This window comes from Chroicocephalus ridibundus, chromosome 20 (genome assembly GCF_963924245.1).
Source record: "Chroicocephalus ridibundus chromosome 20, bChrRid1.1, whole genome shotgun sequence".
Taxonomy (NCBI): Eukaryota; Metazoa; Chordata; class Aves; order Charadriiformes; family Laridae; genus Chroicocephalus; species Chroicocephalus ridibundus.
In genome coordinates this window covers 4,809,964-4,832,302 of record NC_086303.1, presented here as the reverse complement: position 1 = coordinate 4,832,302, position 22,339 = coordinate 4,809,964, and the positions used below count along the sequence as shown (strand labels likewise).

The 22,339-nt window shown below is 53.8% G+C and overlaps 1 protein-coding gene across 24 annotated transcripts in view; it reads right to left on the bottom strand.

Moving 5' to 3' along the window:
- Window positions 1-3,854: 3,854 nt before the first annotated feature.
- Window positions 3,855-22,339, bottom strand: part of NFASC (neurofascin) — a 100,497-nt gene continuing 82,012 nt past the window's right edge. For 11 of the 24 annotated variants that reach the window (XM_063356735.1, XM_063356736.1, XM_063356737.1 and 8 more), the window contains 4 exons: window positions 21,017-21,172; window positions 15,904-16,035; window positions 15,236-15,305; window positions 3,855-9,429 (listed from right to left, as the gene is read on the bottom strand). In XM_063356735.1, coding sequence (XP_063212805.1) covers window positions 9,198-9,429; window positions 15,236-15,305; window positions 15,904-16,035; window positions 21,017-21,172 — 590 coding nt within the window. In that variant the 3' untranslated portion in view covers window positions 3,855-9,197. The other 13 variants (XM_063356751.1, XM_063356752.1, XM_063356748.1 and 10 more) reach the window with 3 other exon arrangements.

The following is a 22,339-nucleotide window of genomic DNA, read 5'->3' as shown; positions in this document are numbered from 1 at the left end:
CTGGCTGCTGCTCCCACCAGTCCCCAGCAGAAACCCCTCGCCTGCGCCGATCGCCGCCGGCTCCCCCCGTCCCTGGGGCTGGAGCAGGTGTGAGCCCGGGGCGGGGGGGACCCGAGGGGGGTCCGAGCCCATGTCTGTGGGGTGGAAGCAGGAAAGGGATTAGCCCTTAGGGGGTGTCTCGGTAGGGACACCCACCTCCGTGCAGTGTGTGCGTGTTTCTGTATATATGTGCACCCCCGTGCCTAAATATATGTCTATCTGTGTCTGTACACACATAACCAGGCTTGTGTGTGTGCTGGGGAGATTGCTTTACAGCAGGATTTTTGGGAAGCTCCATCGCGCTGAGCGCGGCTGCCGTAGGTGGTACCCGACTGCGCTGCGCCGGGGAGGACGGGGTTTCCTCGCAGCAGGGGTAGCGGAGCGGGACCAAGAGCATGGCTCTGGATGCTGCCGGGGGGACGCGGCGGGGTGGCAGCTGGGGTCAGCTTTGGCTTTTTTGGGTGTGCAGAGCCACCTTCGGCTGTTGCTGTGGTGCAAGGGGCTTAGGGCTGGGATTGCCCGCCTTGGCAGCGCTCTGCAAACTGTAGCTGTGCCCCCCCATGAGGCTGCACCCAGAGCCCTTCCCTGCGAATGTCTGCAGCCACGAGACCTTTGCTGTTTTCTGGCTGCCGGGGGGAGGTCTGTCCCGGTGGGGTGACGCTTCAGGACCTCCTCCATGCCACGCTGCAGGCCCTGAGGTTTGGGGGAAGGAGACGCTGCGGATCCCATCGCTGCTGAGGTGCGAAGGACCCCCGCGGTGGGGTTTTCGGGTCGCTGCCAGGCTGCACAGCGAGGTGGGGAGCGGGGGATTCAGGAGCATGGCAGGGACCACCCTGCACTCTCCATCCCTCCCAGCCCAGACCTGTTAATGATGTAAGGAGATCAATGGGCGCTGGGGCTGTCCACAGGTTAATGGTCTGCAATTACAGAGGAGTAATTAAAGCATTAGTATCTCTATCGACTGGCAAAGCTCTAGCGGTCCAGACTCCTCCAGCAAATGGGTGCAGAAATGCCCGTGATGGAGTGGGGTGTGTTGCCGGTCCCACCTCTCTTCCCCTCGCCCAGCTGCCCTGTCCTCTGCTCCCTGCTGCCGTTTTGGGGTGAGACTGGGAGAAACCGGCCACAGCCCTTCCTGCGGGTGCTCACGCATAACTTTTCCACTCGCTTTTGCTGGGCAGAAAGGAAGAAGAGGGCTGGATCCTGACCCCCAGCAAAAGGACTAATGGAGGGACCAACCCAAGAGAGGTGATGAGCCCCATCCTTGGTGGAGGACCTGCCCTCTGCCCCCTCTCCTCTGTGTCTCTGTTACTGGCAGCCCCCCAAGCGTATCTCTGCAGGTGACAGTGACATCAGTGACCTCTCGGGTGTTCGCCCTAGTGCAGACGTGTTCTGAGACCGCAGCGATAGCAGCTGGGGGAGGAAGCGGCTCTGTAAGGGCTCCCTTGGATATTCCCGGTGCCGACAGTGGATGGCTCTTAGCTGCGGTAATGGGCAATAGGCTGGAGCTGCCTCTGCGAGGAGGAGGAGGGTAATTGGAGGCAGTCTGTCGGCATCGACCCAGCCCCGCTGCCCCACGGGCGGGCAGAGGTCAGGGAAGATATGGGTGTCATTATCCTGCCATAAAAAGGGACGAGCGCTAATGCGTGCACGTCTCCCGCTGTATCGATCGCGAGGATGAGGATGGGTCCATTGTCGCTCGCTCCTGGATGATAAAAATGCCGTGTGTCCTATGGGAATGATGGGAGCAGCCGCCTGCGCAGCCTGAGCCCACGGGCCCCGCTGGTTCCCATGGCTGTGGGCAGTGGGACATGGTGGCTTTGAGGTATTGCAGGGGTCCCGGGGCTCCAACTAACTGGGATTTCTGCGTCAAAGGCTACGTCCTATTCCTCCTTCTTCCTTCCTTGTGGCAGGGAATGAGGGTGGCTGGCGCCTCCATCACCCCAGTCTGTGCTGGGCATCTCCTACACTGTCCAAAGGGTGCTTTTTTTTGTTTTTTTTTTCCTCGCTCCTGTTCAAGTAAGTGGGGGGGTGGGTGTGGGTACACAGACAGAGCCCCCGCCGCAGCACTGGAGCAGGAAGCACTAATACTTTCATCCTATTAGCGAGGGCCGCAGCAATTACATCTTCATTAGCCAAATTGGCTCTGCTGTTACCGCCCCCCCCGCCATCCTTCAGCTCATTCTCGTCAGGGCTTTGCACCAGGGAGCCTCTGCTAAGAGCACTTCAGAGCCTCGGGGGCAGGAAAGGCTGGGGGGGGCGCAGGATGGGCCCCAGGGGGAGGCAGCACTCGCTGCCAGGACCTGCCGGGTCAGGAGGGGGGAGCTGGGTTAAACCCTGATGCTCCCATATGTTTGCTGGGCTGGGGGGGGCTGCTTTCTCCAGCCTGTATCGTGTGCTTCTGAAGGGGGTTCGTGATGCAGCCGGCGCTGGCACGGATGCAGAGCTGCTGTTTGCCAGGACGGCGTGTCTCAAAGGTGCCAAACCAGCATCATGGGCATGGGCAGTGCCAGGGAGCCACACTCAGGGCTTGTCCCTGAGCAACTGTTGCTCCTTCGTGCCTCAGTTTCCCCACCTGGACAGGATGCCGTTGCCTGCACTTAGGCCTCGGTGGTGGCCAAGGTGGTCGGCAAGGGCTTTGCGAAGAGTGATGAGCTCCTGCTCGGGTCTCTGGGGGTGGTTATTGCTGCCCTTGAGTGTTTCCCCTAATGCAAACAGACCTGCTGCGATGTGCAGCGAGATGCGCCAGGGCTGGGTCCCCACCATCCCCGCAGCCGCCCGCATCCCGTTCACCGGGGATGCTTCTGCTGGGCTCGACGCAGAGACGGCGTCTTGTCCTGGCACCGAGACTCCCATGTTTCAACCTCTACCAGCTTTTAATGACCGGAGCATCTCCTGCTGTTTAATGCAGCTGAGCAGATCTGGCTGTGGGTGGGAGATGTCAGAGCACCCAGAGCTGGGGGCGGGGGGCTGTAAAAATCCTGGTGGGGAGATCTGCCCTGCCTGTGCCGGGACATCCCCGCAGCCTGTAAAAATCCTGGTGGGGAGATCTGTCCTGCCTGTGCCGGGACATCCCCGCAGCCTGCTCGGGTGCAGCGGGAGTGAAGACCCACCGCACCCCAGACCCTTTCTGCAGCCTCCCGTGACCCTCTCGTGCCGTGTCGCAGCAGCAGAAGTGCAGGACCTGCCGCATTGAGCTTCCGAGGGCTTTGGGAACCGTCCCCTCTGCCCCGTGCCCCCGGGGGGGACAAGCTGGCGGGCAGAGGGCAGTGCTGGAGGGTCCCCTCCCGTCCCACCGCCCTGGCTGCTGCTTCCCGGCTCTGCGCCTGGCCGGTGGGAGATGCTCCCGAAAACAAAGCATCCCCGGCATCTTATCGCTGCCAAGTCTTGGCCTGGGGCTAGTGCTGCTTCGCCTCGATAAACCGAGGGCGGAAAAAATGTTCTAGCAGGGTGGCAAAGGAGGCGCTGAGGGTTTTAAACCGCTCGGTCGAATTTTCTTCAGCGGAAGCACAGACCCGCAGGAAGGATGCTCTGCATCTCCGCGGCGGTGTTCGGGCTGGGCAGTGCTTCCCCTTCGGATGGTTTCAGGGGAACGTCTGGGGAAGGATGAGGGAATTCAGAGGGATTCCTGGGGAGGGAGGGTGGTGCTGGGGCAGGCTGCGGGCTGGGGGACGTTGGGGACCAGCAGGATTTCGCAGGGCCACGTGTTGGGTGGGCACCCACTGGGTGAGCAGCGGGGCCGGCTTTTACCTTTAGAAAGGTGACGGAAACGAGCCACAGGCTTAGCGTGAGTTTTGAACAATGTTTTATTATATGTTTAGTGTTCTCTATACAAAAAAATCCAGTCTTTTCTTTTTTTACAGTGATTCAAAAAAAATGATATCTGAGTATTTTGGCCTTCTTTCATCTCTCATGCAGTCGGTTTATAAGTCCTTATATTAAACATTTTTTTTTTTCTCTAGTCTGTAAATCTTCTCGCTGTAAACTGTTGCTTTTACAGCTTCAGCTATACATTTCTCATTGGAACAAGTGGGTTAACGCAAAGGTGTTGGTTTTTTTGCTTTTTTTTTTAAAAAAAAAGAAAAAAAAAGGCAAATAAATACATAGAATACTTTAGAACAACCAGGAGGTTTTACAGAGAGGATGGATGGCTGGCAATATATTTACAAATTAAAGAAAAACAGAAGAGTCCAATACTTTTCTTTCTGACGTGAGCAGGAGGAACGAACACGTAGAACTCCGTACTGCAGAGGAAGGAGCCTGCTCCGCGGGTTTGACACGGGGTTTAGACGGCGTTTGACAACCAAAGCCCGATGCCCACTTGCGAAGGACGTGGAGAGACAGGCGCTGCTGGGCAAGGGGAGCTACGGATGCGGTGGGGGCTTTGTTAGGACCAGAAAAGCATCGTTAATTCCCGTTAATAAAACAGGTCTTAGTGCAAGAAATAGAACGTGGTCTCTCTCTCTCTCTCTTTTTTTTTTTTTTTTTTTTTTGTTGTTTTTTAACAAGGTTTGTTTCTCTTTATTGCTTAACTGAAACCGTTTGCTGCTAGTACACAATGAAGCCTGGTACGACGGACGTTAAGTTGCAGGTTGAACTCGCGGCTCCGCTGGGACTCGGTGACAGCGAGGAGAGGCGCGGGGACGTGGCGGCAGGGCCGGGGCGAGGGCTGCATGCCAGCTAAGGCACGGCGAGGGGCTGGGCTCCGGCGGCGGGCGATGCTGCGCGGCTCTGCCCTCGCACCCGTCCCGCTCCCCCGGCGGCACGACCCGCGGCTCCTCATCGGCTGGTCGATCGCTTGGGGTCCGAAGAGACCGCAGCACGCGGGCTCGGGGGCTGGCGTCTGCGAGAAGGCAATGCTGGCAGGGGGCGTGTTGAGGGGACGTCAGGACAGGACAGACCGATGGTGTTTCCGTGAGCAGGATTTCCAGGCCCGTAACAAAACTTGATTTTTCCCCGCTGCTTTTCTGTCTTTACTGCAACATCACTTCGGGGAGAACAGCAGCCCCCTCGAGATCACGTAACTGTGGCAACTGTCCTCTCGGACCCCACGCTTGCGCCTCTGTGGTTTGTATCCGCTGCCGTACACGTGCGGGGCTCCAAAGAGCAGAAGGCGTCCGGGAGGGACGGGCTGTCTCCCTGGGCTCCGATGCAGCCGGCAGAGTCTGGATCCGCCTCCAGAACATGGACGAGGTTTTGGCTCAGCGCGTTTTAGAAACAGGCTCAAATTTGCAAGTTGGGAGTTGGATCCAAACTGCTTTTCCCCCCGGCTTCTGAGAGCACTTGATTTTGGGGCTGGCTCTTCTGTTTATTTATTTATTTATTAAGCGTTGGCCCTTAATTTAAACCCTTTAGGAAGACGTATCTTCTGCAAAGGAAAAGGTGGAAGTTTGCCCTGCTCCAGAGAGGCTGTGCGGGTCCCAGAGAGGGACGGTCGCCCCTGTGATGGAGACCGACCCCTTCGGAGGGGTCCTGCCCTTCGAGCAGAGGGTGGCGGATACGGGGCTCCCCCGAGCATCTCTGCCGGCCCTGGGGGTTACGCTGTAGGTAGTGGGAGCCGAGGTGACTGTCCTGTCCCCTCCGGACAGGGACAGCTAGGGATGGAGAAGCAAAGCAGCTCCTGTGGGGGACACTGGGGACAGGCCACCAGCATGGCACGCACCCAAACAGGCAGAGACGGGCGGGCAAGACCCCTCGGCACCACCGGTCCGCGTGCGGGGTCTCCGTCCATCTCCCAGAGCTCAGAGGACACTCGCTCAGCAGAAGCGTGGCCGCGGGGCGGGTGCAGCCTGGCCCTGGCTGGTTCTGGGGGGCGAATGCGGTTTTGGGGTGGTGTGGGGTCGCCCCGTCAGAGCTGCGGTGGTTTTGGCGGTGGGAGCCAGCGAGGGCTCTGCTCCCCGCCATGCAGTAACCGCACCTGCAAACACCTACTGAGCCCTTGCTAAAGGGAGTAGAAAACGTTAAGCTCGTGTTGAGTTTTGAACTTAGCGACAATTTTCTTTGGGCTCCAAAACTCGAGGGGAAGTTTCAAATAAATGTTAAAATTTTAACTTTACCTTATAATATTTGAGCAGTTTTTACACCAAGCCAATACAAGACTCCCAGTAGCTTACACCGAGCCGTTTTGTCCACTGGGCCCTCTGCGGACATCTCCTTCCTCTTCTGGTTAAAGTAAGGTGGTGGTAGGAGACTAATGGCTTTTGCGAGACTTTTTGGGGCTAGGACAGGGCTAGCTGGGCTGGGTCTGGCTCCTTCCCTCCCCGCTTGCCAACACGTGCTGTGGGGCACATGCTGCAAAGCTACAGGGGGAAACGCTTCTCCGTTTCCAAACGGATGCGAAGAGGTTTGCGCAGTAAAATGGTGGTTCGCGACAGGACAGAAATACAGGCTTTAATACAAATGGCACGTAATACAGATACACGACACGGACCGCCCTGCTTCCAGTAACGCCTGACCAACTTTCTTGAGGTTTGGAGGTGTCGGTGGGAGCTGAGGGTCTTGTGGTCCCCCGTTAGCGGTTGGTCCACGAAGCGGCGAGGCTCCGGTGTGCTGGGTGCGAATGCTGATGCCCGGCTCCGGCAGCGGAGGCTGTAGTTTCTTTCTCTCCTCGTTTCCACCAGTGCTTGGGCAAGAAGTCGCGCCAACTCTCATCGTAAGGACAGCCGTAGGCTTGGGGAGCGCTTATCCCCGTCACCGAGGGCTGCGCTACGTTTGGCCTGGTGTGTTTGCTTAGAAACCGAATGCAATTGCTGCGCGTCCTGGGAATGGGCTGGGAGATGCTCTCCTTAAGCCGGATCGGCAGCAGTAGAAGTAGGCTTGTTGCAGGAATGCATTTACACCGACGGTAACGGAGCAAGACGTGTGGCTCCCACCCTGCGAGATGACATGGATGGCGGATCCCAGCAGGTGGGCAGGAGCGGGGACATCCCTGCGCTGCCCTGGGGTGGCAGGAGCGCCCCCAGCTCTAGGGGGCTCCTCTGCCTGGTGGCACCAGCCTTACACCCTCCTTGGCTCATATGGTGCCCGGAACTCCTGTGCTGTGTGCTTTGCATCCAGCGCTCTCCTCTTTTCTCCGTGTGATCCAGCAGTAGGTGCCCCGCGGGTGCTGACCGGGTCCGGGCTCTTCCCCGAAGCGCAGGATAGTTGTGCCGTTAGCAGCTTAAAGAGTGTGGCAAAGTCCATCTCAACAATCCATATTAGTAGAAGTATTCTTGTTAGCGATACGTCTTCGTAGCAAACCAGCTTGAAAGCTCAAAGAATAATTGCATTAATCCTATTGCATTTAATCCATTATGCTGAACAACGTCATCCTCCTTTAGAAAAAGAAATGAAAGAAAAATCCATCCTAACGTCGTTGGCCGTCTGGGAAACGGTCCGAAGAAATCCGATCTCTCTCAGCGAAGGTACCTTTGGTTTCAAAAGTGCAGGAAGTGGGAGAATACACATGGCGTCGGCCACTAAGGACTGTCTATTATAAAAATTCTACCTTCTACGATGATCCATGCTGTCTCAGCTGGGAGAGCTGCCCAGGCATCCTACTCCTACTAGTCTGGCGGATCGAAGACCGTCGCGTTAGGGGCGCGGAAGCGGTGGGGGGGGAATCGTATCAGTTTATTAAACTTCATGGGAAGTTCGAAGCTGTGTAAGGCATGTGAAGGAGCACTCCTATCCGAGACGCGTTGTTACAGTGCGTTAACGGGTTAACTTAAATCGCGTGTTGTCTTGATATGTAAATAAGAGAGCGGAGGGGAGTCCCCGGTGCGGAAGGGTCTCGCTCAGGCTGATTGATGGAGGGGGGAAAGGCCACTGTCAGAAATGAGGAGGGGAGTTTAGTGGAAAACACTGTCGATCTGGCTCATCTCCGGTGCCTGGGGGAGACGTGGACCTCGGGTCCTGCCCTCCCGCTGTGCGTCCCCTGAGGGACACGTGTCCCTGGACCGTTCGAGCTGTGGTGCAGGTGATCCTCCCCCCGATCCCAGCGGGTGCTTCTCGTCACAACTGGGTCGCTCTGATTTTTTTTTTTTTTTTTTTTTTGTAAAAAATAAGTGATTTCTGGTCCCCTCATCCTACGTTAATACTGGTCCTGCTTCCACTCCCTCTTTGCTACATAAGATTTATGGAGTTGCCTTTAAAAGAAAGCAGGTGTGGGGTCTGGGGGTGGTTTCCCCCCAGATTCTTACAAAGCAAATACTAAACCAAAATGGTTTGCCTGCAGTGACCCAGGCAAGCGATGCTGTTGTCCTGGGCTCGGAGGGCGAGCGGTACCTGACTGTCCTTCCACAAATCCCACAAGCTCTTCTGCAACCTCTTGTCCTCTGAGGATGCTCCGGTGACCCCCTCCATGGGCTTCACAGCGGGGATGGACCATGGAGCCTCAGCACTGATGCGAGTTACGGTGCTGAGGGAAGTGGTGGGACCTGCTCTTCCCTGCAGAGGTGCTGCTTGATCTCCCGGGAAGGAGGTTGCCTGGTTTGGGAGAGGCTATGGCCGGGATGCTGCTGTGAGGATGGACATCTCGGTAATACGGTGCCGTTGTGTCATTACCCAAAGATCCACCACTTTCCTCCTTTCATGCACTTACGTTGCTCTTGCTACTCTGCCCAGGCCTCGCTCACCCCTCTTTGCTTCCCAAAACTCTCTATTTTTTTTTCCCCTCCCCCTCTTATCTGGAACCTTCCTGTAAAGATTAAAAAGAAGAATTTTTGACCTGCCTCCCAAAAGAACAAAAAGGGCCTCGGGGAGCCTGGGCGGCTGAGCCCGCGGTGGTCCCCCCGGGCTGGCTCTGGGCGCCGGGGCCAGCCCCGGAGCTGGGGGTGCATCCCGAGCATCCCGCTCCTGCTCCAGCCCCTCTGGCTCAGCCCAGAGTTCAGCTACAGCTACAACCCATCCGCGCCCCGCGAGTCCTTGCCGTTCGCTTGTTTGCTAAGGAGAAGATGGCGTTGGCAGCCACCCGGTCTGCCTGTTTGCTTGGATTTTTTTTCCCTTCTTTTTTTTTTTTTTGTTGCTTTTTCTTTTTTTTTTTTTTTTTTTTTTTTGTGTGTGTCATCGTTGGTTGGTTTTTCATTCGCACGTTTCTGTTGGAGGTAGTGGCGGCGGGGGCTGTTGTTTAACCCCCATCCACTACAGACACCTCGGGCCGGTTGTGGTCTCAGTGCACTGCGCTATGCCAAGGAGTAGATAGCATTGACTGGGGAGGTGGCTTCCGAGCTCTCGTTGCCTTCGGTCTCCTCTTTGTCCTTCTTCACCGTGTACTGGCCGATAAAGGAGCCGTCCTCATTAAACTGCCCTTCTCCCCCCTCTCCATAGTCCACCAAGCTATCGTCACTCTCCTGCTGCTTTATCGTGCCGTCCAGGGAGGTCTGGCTGTTTGGCAGGGGTTTGTTGTCTTCATCGCTGGGTAGCAGAAGACAGACAGACACAGGAAGGGTTGAGAACGGGGCTTACAACCTTCACCCAAGGTCTGGATATTCAAAAAATAAATCCAGTGTGCAAATATACTGACCAGAGACCACAAATACAGGGTGCTCTGACGGCCGGCAGCAAGTCATGGTGTGTCTGCCCATGCAGGTGAAGGTGGGGAGACAAGTCTCCGCGTAGGAGACCCACAGCTGCCCGTGCGATCGCTGCTGTGGTTGGTATTTCTGCGAGCCCAACCTTCATGCTTTTTTCTTTTTAGAAAGCCTTTTTTATTTTTATTTTTTAACCCTATATTACATAGGATGCTTAGATCCGTCCAACTGGATGTATGTTATAAATATCCTTTCCTTGTCATTGCTTAATATTCTTTCTTTCTCTTAGCATTTTGGCCACCCTTGGTGTAACCTGAGGCTTGTTTCCAGGTTTCCTTGCAAAACCCCGCTCGGGTGTTTAGATACACGCAATGGGGAGCGCTCTCAAAGCACTGCGAGGGGGCATGTGTAGGATGCCAAGTTCTGTGCAGCTTCCAAAACTCCTGGGAATTTACCTTTCCAAGCTTATTTCTGAGCATCTAAGCTTGTTTGCTCGATTCTTTATCCTTTTCTCGCTTTCACTAGCAAGATTAAGCCAGGTCACTGAAAAATAAATAGTCTGACCCACAGGACAAAAAGCAACCCTTTAAAAAAACCCACGCTTTTAACAAAAAAAAAACCAAAAACAAACCAGGGAAAAGCTGTTTTCTCTCTGGAGGGCAAGGGCTGGTATCTCATAAATACAGATAACATTGTGTGGAGGACGACTGGCTTGCTATACGTAAAAATTAATGTTCATATTGGCTAGTCCTTGGTTCACGTTTGATCTTATGTCCAGCATGCACATTGTGTAACATTCCTAAAGATATCGCATAGGTACCTTAAACATATTTTTTCTTTCCTCCCACCTCCGTTCCTGTCTTTTTATTATTGTTTTAGCTCGGGACTCCTCAGGCTCGCTCCCCAGCGTGGCACTTGGCTCTGTTCTCTATTTTTCTTAAAATTGGTAAAAGCGCTGGGCTCTGATGGCAGCTCTTGGTAGTTGATGCCCACACAAAGGTATTTTCTCACACAAAGTGAGAAACACTTTGCTTGGGCCAGGAGGCAAAATGCTCTTCAGCTGGGGAAGGCATTAAGTCTCTCTCATGCCGTTTAATTAATGGCATCGCCCTCTCCAGTGGGAGAGGAATTTGGTATCCCACAGTACAACACGCAGCTTTTTAACATATTTCCTTGTATCAGCACTTTGTGAAGTAAGCAATAATACAAAACCGATATTGGAGGCCTTGTGTTAACTTGGCATCACAATAAAAAATAACTTGTTAGCTCTGAAAGCAGCTTCGTTCTGGGGGGGGGGGAGGAGGAAGAGAATTCAGTCTGCAAGCAGGACCGCCAGTTAGAAAGCCCAATAAATGCCAAGTAGAGAGTGGCAAAACCCAGATCCCTTTATTTGCAATATCCTTTCCGCATTTGGGGTTCGGTTAAAGCCAGATTTTCCCTAATGGGGGGGGGGGGTTTGCAGCAGCAAACTCCCCGGCAAAGCGTTTCCCGAACCTGCCCCCTGGTTTTACCTCTCTCCGGTACTATTTATCCTGTTAGTGCATTAGGAGGGCGAAGCAGATATTCATCAGCGTCTTGATGCGCTATAACCCTGTTAAAATGGATTTCTGTGGGGCTTGCTGATGTGTGCATTAGAGAACCAGAGCGCCCAGATGAAAACCATTTGGGAAACGTTTGTCTTGAGTTGCATAAATCATGGAGAAAGAAGGGGGGAGGATTTTCAGGACGGAGAGTGGGCAGATTGTTTAGGAACTAATGTGTTTTGGTTTTTTTTGACTCCTGTCTCTTGCCACCATCCCCTGGGTGACGGGCAGCAAGGCGCTGAAGGCACCGAGGGCATCGTCCCCAGGCCCAACCTTCGGCCAGGTCCCGCGGCACCGGGGGGGGCTCAGCCGCTGGGCTGTGGGGCCGGAGGGGCCTGGCTGGCGCTCGGGGGGTGCCCCCAGCCCACGGAGCCTTTCCAAGCGAGATGCAACTGGCTGGACATGGGGGGTACCCCCGATGCCGGCAGCAGTTAGAGGGATCTTGTTTAATGTGTTAGGTGGAGGCGGGTACACGGGAATAGGGAGGGGAAGGTATAGTTTCGGCTATAAAGAAATAAATAGCTAGAAGGAAGGAAAATAAAAAAAGCTAAATGTGCCGGACTTCTGGCAGCACGTGGTCCTACCTTTCAAGAGACCTTCATGGTCCATGTGGATAGACCAGGTGAAAAGGAGAAGAAAGAATGGGAATAAAACAGAGAGAAGCAGAAAGAGCCTGATCAGAGAGAGGTATGATGAGGTCTGCATTTACAGGGGCAGTGCTAAACACCAAAAAGGAAACGTCTGCATTCCTCATGGAGCTAATTGCCTCGTTATACCAAATGGAGCCAGTATAATTGTTCGGAGCTGGATGAGCCTCATTGGCTTCCCTGAGGAAGCGGGTGCGGAGCAGCAGCGGATGGTGGGAAGCTGTTTGTCCTCGGGCTGGTCAGAAAAGGGCTGGTGGTTGAAGCCCGTTGGCGAGCGGCTGTAGGGAACAGCGGTCGCTGCTGGGGACCAACAGGCAGCGGGACGAGGGCCAAGTGAACGGGACGCTCGGTCTCCCCTCCAGCCTTCTGCTGGGTTCCCACGATTTAGTCATGCAGCAGCATCGTGTTATCTATTGAGAAGGCTACACCGCCCCAGGCTGCTTTGCCAGGGCTCTCCTCCCCTCGCTACCCTCAGAGGACGGCTCTGTGTCCTCCTGTCTCGATGTCTGCCGAGATGGTCCATGCGGGGCAAGCTGGCGCTGCCTGCGGCGTGTAACCTGTGCCACTGAATCTGAACTGGAGCCCAGAAGCTAAAACCACTCAACTTTCCCTTCCCAGCGGCCAGGGTTTCCAGCCGACTCCCCCACGTGCAGCTTAAACATTTGGTATAATGAGGCACAGTCACTGGCACAGAACATTGTCCAAGGATAATGGTCTCCTGCTTTGAAAATAAGCTTCTCAGCTTAGCCTCTGCTCAGGAAAACCATTATTCTGTTAGTGGAACAGAAAGATGTGACAGTATCTCTTAATTATAGGCTGCAGAGATTTGAAAGTTGCATGCACGGGGCATTAAGGACGTGAGATATGATGAGAGCATATCAGACATGCTATGTGGAGGTGGGGAGGGAAACCAATGAAGAACTCACGTCAGCTCAATTCCTGTCCTTGCTTGAAATACTAATTGCTACCCTCCTCGAGCCTAACATTGCAATCATTTTGAATCTTAATCAGCCAACAGCATTTCGTATCAATCCTCCAGGTTCACCTTCCTTTCTGCCTCCTTGAGGGAAGCCTCCTATTACTTCTCCCAGGAAACCTGTTGTTCCTGAGAAGGAGGGGGCAAAGTTTATGGGTTCTTTGGGTTTTTTTGATTGTTGTTCTTGTTTGGTTGGGTGTAGTTTTTTTTCTCCATCTAGTCCGTGGGACAGTGTGATTGAAAATGCAGGAGCATCTTGGAGCTTGGTCGTTGTCTGTCTACTAATTTTGGCCTTTAGCTTGCAAACTTTTGGGACAGGGGCTGTTGATAAAAGTTTGAGCTTCAGCTAAGCAGAAGCTGCTGTGTCGTAGGATGAAGGATTTCCCCCATTCCTTCCCATTGCCTGGAAGGAAATGCCCCTTGGATGGTGCTTGGGCAGCAAATGCAGCATCGCTGACTGTCGCAATGCTGCCGGCCATGCCAAGAGCTTGCTTTTCCTTCTGTGCAAGGCAAGTGGTCCCTGGCGATGGAATTGCCTTAGGAGCGATGGGGGTGAGGAGGTCCTGACTGCAACCGCCTCGACGGACTCTTGAGAAGCAGATCTCTGAAATCGGTGCGTACTGCCAGAAGCTCGGCTGTGGAGACCTTGTCTGAGATCCAGGCGATGGAGCTGAGCCCGTGGGGTGGTGTGTGGGTAGGTGATGAGATGTTTCGGGTTTGCCACATGGTATTTACACCATCCCACAAATTGGGGAACCAAGAGGATCCCTATCGTGGCTCAGAGCATTAAGGGGACCCATTTTGGTCGAAGTGTGGACACTGGCTGCGTAGCGTGCAGTAATGGCTCGTATCTGTACAAGGGGCTCTGCCTGCGCTTGTGAAATCATGCCTGGGAAGAGATGTTTGATCTGGGGCAAAGCCTGCAACAGGACCAGGCTGAGCTAATTTCTTCTCTGCTGTTCTCTGCGTCCCGGCCAGGAATCTGGATGGAACATCCTCAGACTGTGATTTATATGTGGATTTAATGTAATTGCCCCGGTGTGGCTTGCCACCACTAGAGGTGATACCCAAATCTCGCAGGGAGGTGAGGGAGGTGTTGCCCCTGGGTGTTGTTTAGGGAATAAAGAGCTTTTCCTACAACATGCTGCTTATTCTGGTTCCTGCTGGGGTGTATTTACACTCTGTATCATGCTATGGAAAGACTGGGGAGCTTTGGGTTTACGACATCCTTTGGAGAAAAAGAGTCGCTACTGAAATAGAGTTACTGCGCTACTAGCAATGTAAATGTGATCGTATTGAGGGCTGCAGTTGTTCTACTTCCATTTAGGTATTGTGTGCAGGCAGATATATTCATTTTGCTTCCTCTAAAGTCTAAAAGGCGGAACACGTGTCTTGTTACATCCCTTACTGAATCGTAAATACATTTTTTTCTATCTTTGCTACCTCAATTTGCGATGCTAGGAGTATCGGTAATGACGTAGGGTTTAATTAACCCCTGTTTTGAAGTCAGGAGAAAAATTCCTGCTAGCCTAATTGGGCTTTGGATCCAGCTCGGATGGAAAGGTGCATTTTAATTCTTTAAAGAAAAGCAAAGCCCACTGTAGGCGCTGTAATGCATCCCTGTCATCTGTCAAGTGTGGGCAATCCGATGAGACCTGACGTCCTTACCTGCTCCTGCTCCTTGGGGGCAACCCGGCACAGCAGCGGAGCTGTGGATGCTGCGCTGCACGACAGCGGGCTCAGCAGAGCGCTTGCCCCTTTCTGGGAGTTTTCCTGGGAGTTTTCCTGGAGTAAAAACGGGCGCTGCTGCTCCTCCAAGGATGCCATTTTGTGTGAAAGCAGCTGAGCGGAGGTTGAGGGGGGGAATTGGAGCGGTTTTAGCAGAGCCACGGCCGGGCTGCGCTGCAGCCCCCAGGGCGTTTCTGGGGGGTTTGCCTGGGGACCTTGCAGGAAAGCCCGCACTGGGATGCAGGCTGACCCCCAAACCGGTCCTCTTGCACGCTCCCAGCGCTGACCCAAACAGGACTTCGGGCGTTTCTCCCCTGGATGCTCTCTTACGGGTAGGAGAGAGAGGCTGACCTGAAATATCCCCAGGCTGCTCCAGTTTAACTTATTTTTTTCTTTTTCTTTTGTATGCGTTATGGGTGTCATCGGGGTTGGCCTGCAGCTGTGTCCTGGGTAGCTGATGCCAGAGCCCCGGCTCTCCGCCTGGACTGATCCTTCCAGGCCGAGACAGGGAAAGGAGGAGACCTTGGCAGCATCCTCGCAGCCCTGTTACTCTTCCAGGGAGCGTTTCCTTCGGTAGAGGACTTGCCGAGGGCAGGAGGCAGGAGGAGGAAGGTGGGAGGGGTAATCGAGGAGGCTGCGTGGCACCGCGGTGCTGCGGTTATGTGGAGGGGAAGCGCGGTGAGGTCCGTGATGGCTGGGAGCGGGGCGGATGGGGGGGACGTGGTGGCGGGGGTGGACATGCCAACGGGAGCGTACCTGTAGTCGAACGAGCCGTCTTCTACGTTCTTGTCTTCGGGATTGAGATGCTCGTCTTTATTGTCTCGTACTGTAAGCAAGCACATCCCCGACATTGGCGTTAGAGAGCAGTACAGAAGGTAAACGCTTTACGAGGCAGTGACGGCGTTTTGGCTGCCTTTGTGAAATCCCTGCGGGGTTGAAGTACAGCTCTTCATTGACTCGGTAAAAAACCCGCACCTGGGAGGGCTCGCAGAGGGCTCGCAAAGGGCTTGCAAGGTGCTGCTGTGGTGGCAGCAGGGCACGGGCGCTCCAGGTAGCGGGAGAGGACGTATTAATCGGTATATTTTCTGAAGCCTGCCATTTGCCTTGCAAAACTTTTTAATGAGATTTTTGCCTGAAAAGATCTTTTTTCCTAGACGAGGACAAGCAAATTTGCAGAGTAGAGGTTGGGTCGTGCATCGCAGGAGCGTCCAGCTCCGCAGCCTAAAGCCTGCGCAGCGCAGAGCCCTTACCTGACCTTTAATTAGCTGAAATGCTGCCCACTAATAATAGTGTTCCCGCTACGGAGAAAGAAGAGCCCTTGTAATCACAAGCATCTATCTGAGAGCAATACAATTTGATTAGCGCCCGGAAGCCTGGAGATGTTTAAACCATGAGCGCACACGATTGCCGCGCAAGGCTCTTACCTGGATATTTCCCGCCTCGGCTCCTCTTAATGAAGCAGACTATCAGGAGGATGAGAACCAGGAGAGCTATGGCACACATCAGCCCGATGAACCAGCCCTGCGTCGCGATGTCCACGTGATTCTTGGTATAAGCTGGGATGAAAATTGAAAGAAAAAGCAGCCGTAAGGGACTAGACCAGAACCGCAGAGGGGGGAAAAAGACGAATAGTAAGACACAGTCCATGGGTTTAGAAATTATCTCTAGCGCTGTGTTTGTGTGTCTGGGTGCGTATTGACCAGGTTATCTGAGACTGTAGCACAGGCGTCTGTGGCTTTTTTTTCTCTTTTCTTTCGTGGCGGTGGGTCAACTCAACGTTTTAGCAGGAGCTACAAACAGCGCAGGGTCACAACACAAAGTCAAACCTAGCACAGACCGGTGAGAAAGGCGCATTGCAAATAATGGCAAAAAGAAGCTGGGTAACAGATTTGATCTTTCACTTGCTGTGTCTGAAAACCGCCCTGGAAGCGAGAAGGTCTGAAAGAAACGTGCCCAAGCGGATCCAGTCCCCGGCGTCCAGTGAGGCTGAGCAGCATCACTGGATCCAGAGGGCTGCGGAGCCCTGAAGGGCTCATGAGCAGCTTCAAGCTGGGAGAAACCCGAATCCCGCGGGGCAGCCCTGTCCGAGCCGCAGAGGCGACGGGCAGTTGCCTGCTGCCACCACCGCCGGCATCCTGCTGCCTTTGGGTGGCCCTGGGGGGGCTCCAGGGCTGAGAGGGGGCTGGTGGATGCCCACCAAGACTTGGCCAAGGCACGAGAGGGGACGCAGAGGCGGGAAGAGCTCTTTGAGGAATGACAGCTGGGTCCCAGGCAGTTGAAGGTGGTCTGATAGCGCTGGGAAGTCTTTTCTCCTGGGGCAAGCTCTTTATACCACTGCTTCCAGCACCCACACAAGGCTATTGAATATTAATAAATTAATCCCAAGCAAGGAGGTGTCTTTTTTTCCCCCAAACAACGCTCCGGCTCATAACTGCCGTGTCCTCCCTCACGTACTCTGACTTCTTGTTTGCGGCTCCCGTACATGGTCAGACAGACAAATCTGCGTCCTATAAATAGCAACACGCTGCCATTTTCTGGCTCTCATTGACATGCACTTCGTATTCAGCAAGACAGAGCAGAGGAGAAAATAACCTTCAGCGCAGCAGGGGGGCTAAATTTAACCAGACTGCAGTGCAAACAGAGATAGGTATTCCTGGCAGGAGCGCGGGAGGTCTGAGCTGAATGGGATTGAATGGGGATTTAGCGGGGGTTTGCCTGAAACGGGCAGGACGGCGCGGTGAGCATCCCTTTGTGGTGCCCGGGTGACAAAAACCAAGATGGTGCTGACAAAGAAAGCATAAAAGACAGCCCTCCGTTCATGTATTCTGAAGGAAAGGCTCTTGTAAGAGAGACAACAGCTTTAAAAAATGGGTTGAACTGGCGAACTTCCCTAACCCACACCATTTTAGGACTGTAAGCGCCCACTTATTCCATCAACATTGAACCCAAGAGAAAAGGTACTTTCCTTAGGATGAAATCTGCGCCACGGTGTCAGGAGGTAATTGCAGCCAAACCGTGACAAGGAAATTCAGATAAAAGAGGAGAACGACAAGAAAGAGCACCATTTGCTAAAGAAATTCTGCTGGACCCTGAATGCGCTGTGTTTTTTGAGCATCCCCGAGCTCCTGGGGAAGCTGGCTGGAAGCAGGTGCCTAATGGTGCCTTGGCTCCCCTTTTGCTGCTCTTCCCTTTAATGCTGCCCCATCTAATATTTACCTTTAGTACAACCTGGGCTATGTAGTCCTTGAAGAGGCACTTTTTATAATGGAGAGAATGAGATTATAACAGAGCAGAGCTGAGAACTGGATTCAATTAGCTGAGTGCTCGGAGAGGAAAGGGGAAGAAAGCTTTACCGGAGAGCTTTGAAATGGAAAAAGATTGTGTTAGCCGCCCTGGTGGGATGGGATTTGTGCTGAAACCGATGCTAAGGGAGAAATAAGGAGGGGTGTCTTCAAAGTGCAAAATGCCAAAGCAGCCCAAGAGGTGGGTTTTGTGCCACCGCACGGGTCTGGGCTGAGTTTTACAGGGAGGGAGGGTTTTGAGCACCAAGTCACCGGGGGATCTTGCAGTAGGATCGCGGCACTGCCTGTCGCCAAGGTAGAGGTATAATTGCCATCCTTCCCAAAAAAGCAACACATGACGACAAAATTATAGTCACAGCAATGTTGTATTTAGAGTAAACGAGTGACTGTCATTGCAGCATTCAGAAAGAGAAGATTAAGTACATGGCTGTCAGAGAGGATGTTTTGATTTGCTTTAATGTAAGGCCAACGTCAAGGGGAAATAGTGGGAAGCAGCTGTGTAATCGAACAGGTATTGATTTGAAATGCAACTGCGGTGGCTTTTTTTTGTTTTTAATTAATTGTAATTTTGTGGCAGAAAGCGTGTTACCTAACAGTCGTAGTTTATATGCCAATAGCAGAGCCGCCTGCGTTCCACTGACGGAAAAACCGTGAGAAAAACCTAACTATCAGCAAAGTTCTCGTCTGACTTTGTAAAGAGGATCGCTGGGTATGTGGAGTGTCGCTAGCTCCAGCCTTGCATGATCCTCTTCCCTGTGTTTTTATAGGTTGGGGATATTTATTTATTTTTTTAATATAGAAGAGCTCTTTGCGTTAAGCTATGTTTTGTAGTCCCGAGGTGTCCTTTGCTACTGGGAGGCACTCTGGCGGGTTATTGAGCTGTCAGTTCACCAGAAGCCAAGTCGGAGGGCAGAGTCCCGCCGCGGCGGTGCGGGTGGGCTGCGACTTATTTATCTGCGCTCAAACTGAAGAAGCTATTAGTATAGCTATTTGCAAAGCATTAAAAAGCAAAACCCGCAAAAAAAAAAAACCCAAACAAAAAAACCCCCAAAAAACCCGAAAAACAACCCCACCAAACAGTGCTTTTTTGTCAAAAGCATTCCTGATGGCATATGACTGTCAGCGGGGGCCGGGCGCTCGTGTCAGCAGTATCCAGCCAGGGAAGGAATGGATCTGCAGCGTTTCCCCACGCAGGGACGGCGAGAGCTCCGCGCATCCCGCGGCGATGGGGCTTGGGTCACCCACCCGCCTCCATCACAGGCACGAAGGTGGCCCCATCCTTTAGTCTCGACGAGAACATCGGTAGGAACCCCTCAATTACAGAAAATAGATACGCCGAGACTGCCGGCATCAATCAGCCCAAGGATATTGCGCTTTTTCCCCCTCTTTCTAACGATTCCCTGCCCCGTGGTGTCTGTTGTGCTGGGGGCGGGCCCTTCTCCCCCCTGATCCCAAAGTGGGTGAAAAGCAGGTGAGAAAAGAGAAGAGACGGGTCCGGATTGGGAAACAGTTATCCAGAAAGATACGGTGCGTGGTACGGGTGGGGGCTGTGGAGCTGGGGGCGATTTCTGAGTCAGGGGAGGGTCCAGAAGCAGAAACAAACTTGGGGATGGAACATTGCAGCAGAGCTGGGCTGGAGAGAGTCTGGGTTGAAAAATCAGCTCGTTTATTGACTGGGGTCAGAATCGGCCTCTGCAATGTAGGAACGGGCTGGGAGCCCAGGGACCTGAAACCTGCAGACAGTTTGCGCGTCTGCGAGCCGAGTCCTGCCAAAGCGAAGCTGGGAAAACTCCCCAGGCGAGGCGAGGCAGCCGCGCGGCACGTACAGCGGCGGAGCCGTGGGGGGAAAAAACCCGGTGAAAATAAATCCTTTTGCAAAACGCGGCTCTCTGCCAAGCCGAGCGCATTCCAGGGGCTGCTGTGCTGCGGATTCGACCCCATCGCAGGGTGATGGAGCAGTTTGGGGAGGCACATCAGCCTTCAGTGCGGGGCAGAGGCAGGACAGAGCCAAGGTCAGCGCTCGCTGGTTATTTCTCAGAGTTGGGCAGCAGCAGACGTGCAGAAATACCAGCAGTTGCCATCTGTCCCTGCATCATCTTATCGCGTCAGAGAGTTACTCGGTGGCGTTACGGCTTGCCAAATTTTTGGACACCAAATAAGATGTGCGGAGGGGGGTGTGTGGGGAGAGCCGGTGCTCCCCTCCTCCCCCCGCAGCACTCCCTTGCTGTGAGCTGCATTTTCCTTTTGCACTTCTCAGCAGAGCGCCTGGTGAGCGCTTGAGCTTTTCCATTACGTGGCTGGATCTGAGTGAAATAATTGTAGTTCTTTGAAAATCACAGCCTCTACCTACTACATCTGTCACGCGGGCTGCTCCGGTGGTGCTCGCTCCTTGGGTTTTCAGCTAAGTGTTTGGACCTGCGCGTTGACAGGCGTTGTGCACAGATTCCTACGGCAAAACCCCCGGGTGAATACAAAGGATGTTACGGCTGTTTTGATTTACTGAAACTCATCGAGTGTGAACAGTGAAGTTTTATAAATGCATAAAGCCCGATTCAGTGCCTGCGGCAGTCAATAAGGGTATTTCTCTGGCATTTGGTGGGCAGTGGTAGGAAGCCAATAATTAGAAAGCTGTAAAAATCACTCAGGTGCTAAGCCTGGAAAATTGCTTGTGCAATTAAATGCGAAGTTGCTAGAGGAAACATACCTGGAGGATGGAAAGCCCTAAGCATGTACTACACGTGACTCTGACCAAGGTCTTCTGTAAACACCGTGTTCCCTGTCCCGGTCCTGCCCATCACCTGCATCCCATCACCTGCATCCCATCACCATCTGCCACAACCTGGGACCAGACGCGTCCCCGCTCTCTGGGGCCAAAGCAACCATCACCACCATGAGTAGCAACGCGCATGTGGAAGTGCAAACACAGAGTGGTGGGGCTTCAAGCAGAGCCGCATGAGAACATGAGCATGTTCTCCACCCTCGCTCAAGACCCTTTCCTTCGAAGGGATCCCCATCGCCTCCTGGGGCTCTCCTCCTCCCTGCAACCTCCCGGCGATGCTGGGGGGGCGGCTCTTTCATCAGGGCAGAGATGGAGGGGGCTGTTGGGGGGTGGATGAGGGTTGTTCCATGCAGTCATGGTCGAACCACCTCCCGCCACCACGCGGATGAGGGCGGCGGTGATGGATGTGACATGCCTCGGAAACGCACCCCGCGGCGGGGCTGAAGCCCGTCTCACCTGAGCTGGTGGTAAAGGTTATGTACGAGTGTTCGCTGGGGCTAGACCATATGGGGAACACCCACAGCTTGTACATCATTCCCGGCGTCAGATTCGCCAGCTGCACAGAGGAAGGGGTCTGAGCTTTAACAGGGATAGATTTCTCTGTCTTGTTACCTGAGAAACAGAAACCGCACATCAAACCCAGCCGCAGGAGGCGCGGAGAGATTACCGTGTTGACACTGCAGGCAATGCATTATGCTACCCCTGGCCGCTGAGCAGAAATAATACAGCTTGATGGTCAAGGAGCTATTAACGGCTTCGTGATTATTACTCACTGAGAATAGAAGAAAATCGGCGACGCAGGAATATGGTGTGGGTTTTGCTGCATCCCTGCGTGCCATACTGGAAAAAATACTGGTAGCTATTCAGATCTCTCCCTGCTTTCAAAACCTGACAGGTCCTTTATCTGCCCAGCCTCAGGTCTGGATATTTGGATATTTACCGCAAAAGCTCTGGAATTTGCCTGGTCCCGCTCAGCTGGGTGAAGGTGCTACAGGACTCAATAAAGAAGCCAATTCTTGTGCTTTGGGAGTGGTACCCGTGCACGGGGTTTGCCGGTAGGTTAAGGTGGCTTTGAACGAGCTGGATGTGGCATTAAACGTGCTGCGAGACCCACTCGCCCCAGCTGGCAGACTGCTGCTTTTGGGGGCGCCAGGGGTCTCTCTAGCCTGTCAGCGCCAGGAGGGGATGCTCCTGGGCTGGTTGCTCCCAGGCTCTATCCAGGGACGACCTGTTCTTTGCACTGTGCCGAGAATCATCTGCTGATGAGCTTAATGCTGAGCATTAAACCATTGAGTTCTAAGAAAGCCTAAAGCGGGGCTTTGGTTTGGGGCTCTGGAGGTGTGCACCCCCAGTCCGGCGGTGCTATGGGGAAGGAGAAACGTGGCTTTGAGATCAAAAGCTTCAATTGCCACCAGAAAGCGAGGAGAGCCACGGCCTTTTGGGAAGGAAGGGCTGAGATTCCCTCCCTCTCACCAGATCCCGACGAGGGTATCCGGCCCATCCCAAGCACTGACTCAGCACGAGGGCTCTGGAATGGCATCGTCTGCGCTTTGTGCTTCCCAGTGCTGGGTAAAAAAAAACAAGGCTGGCAGCGGGTGGTTTGGGAGTTGGGGTACTTGGCATTTAGGGCTTGGGAAGTTGGCGCGTATCCTGAATTACGGAAAGCAGTTAAAAAGGGCAGAGCTGAGCCCAGCCCAGCCCGCGCTGCGGAGCGAGACCAGGCACTGGTTGGGCGTTAGGAATTGTTTCAAGGAGAAATCAAGGTCATCTCTTAAGCGA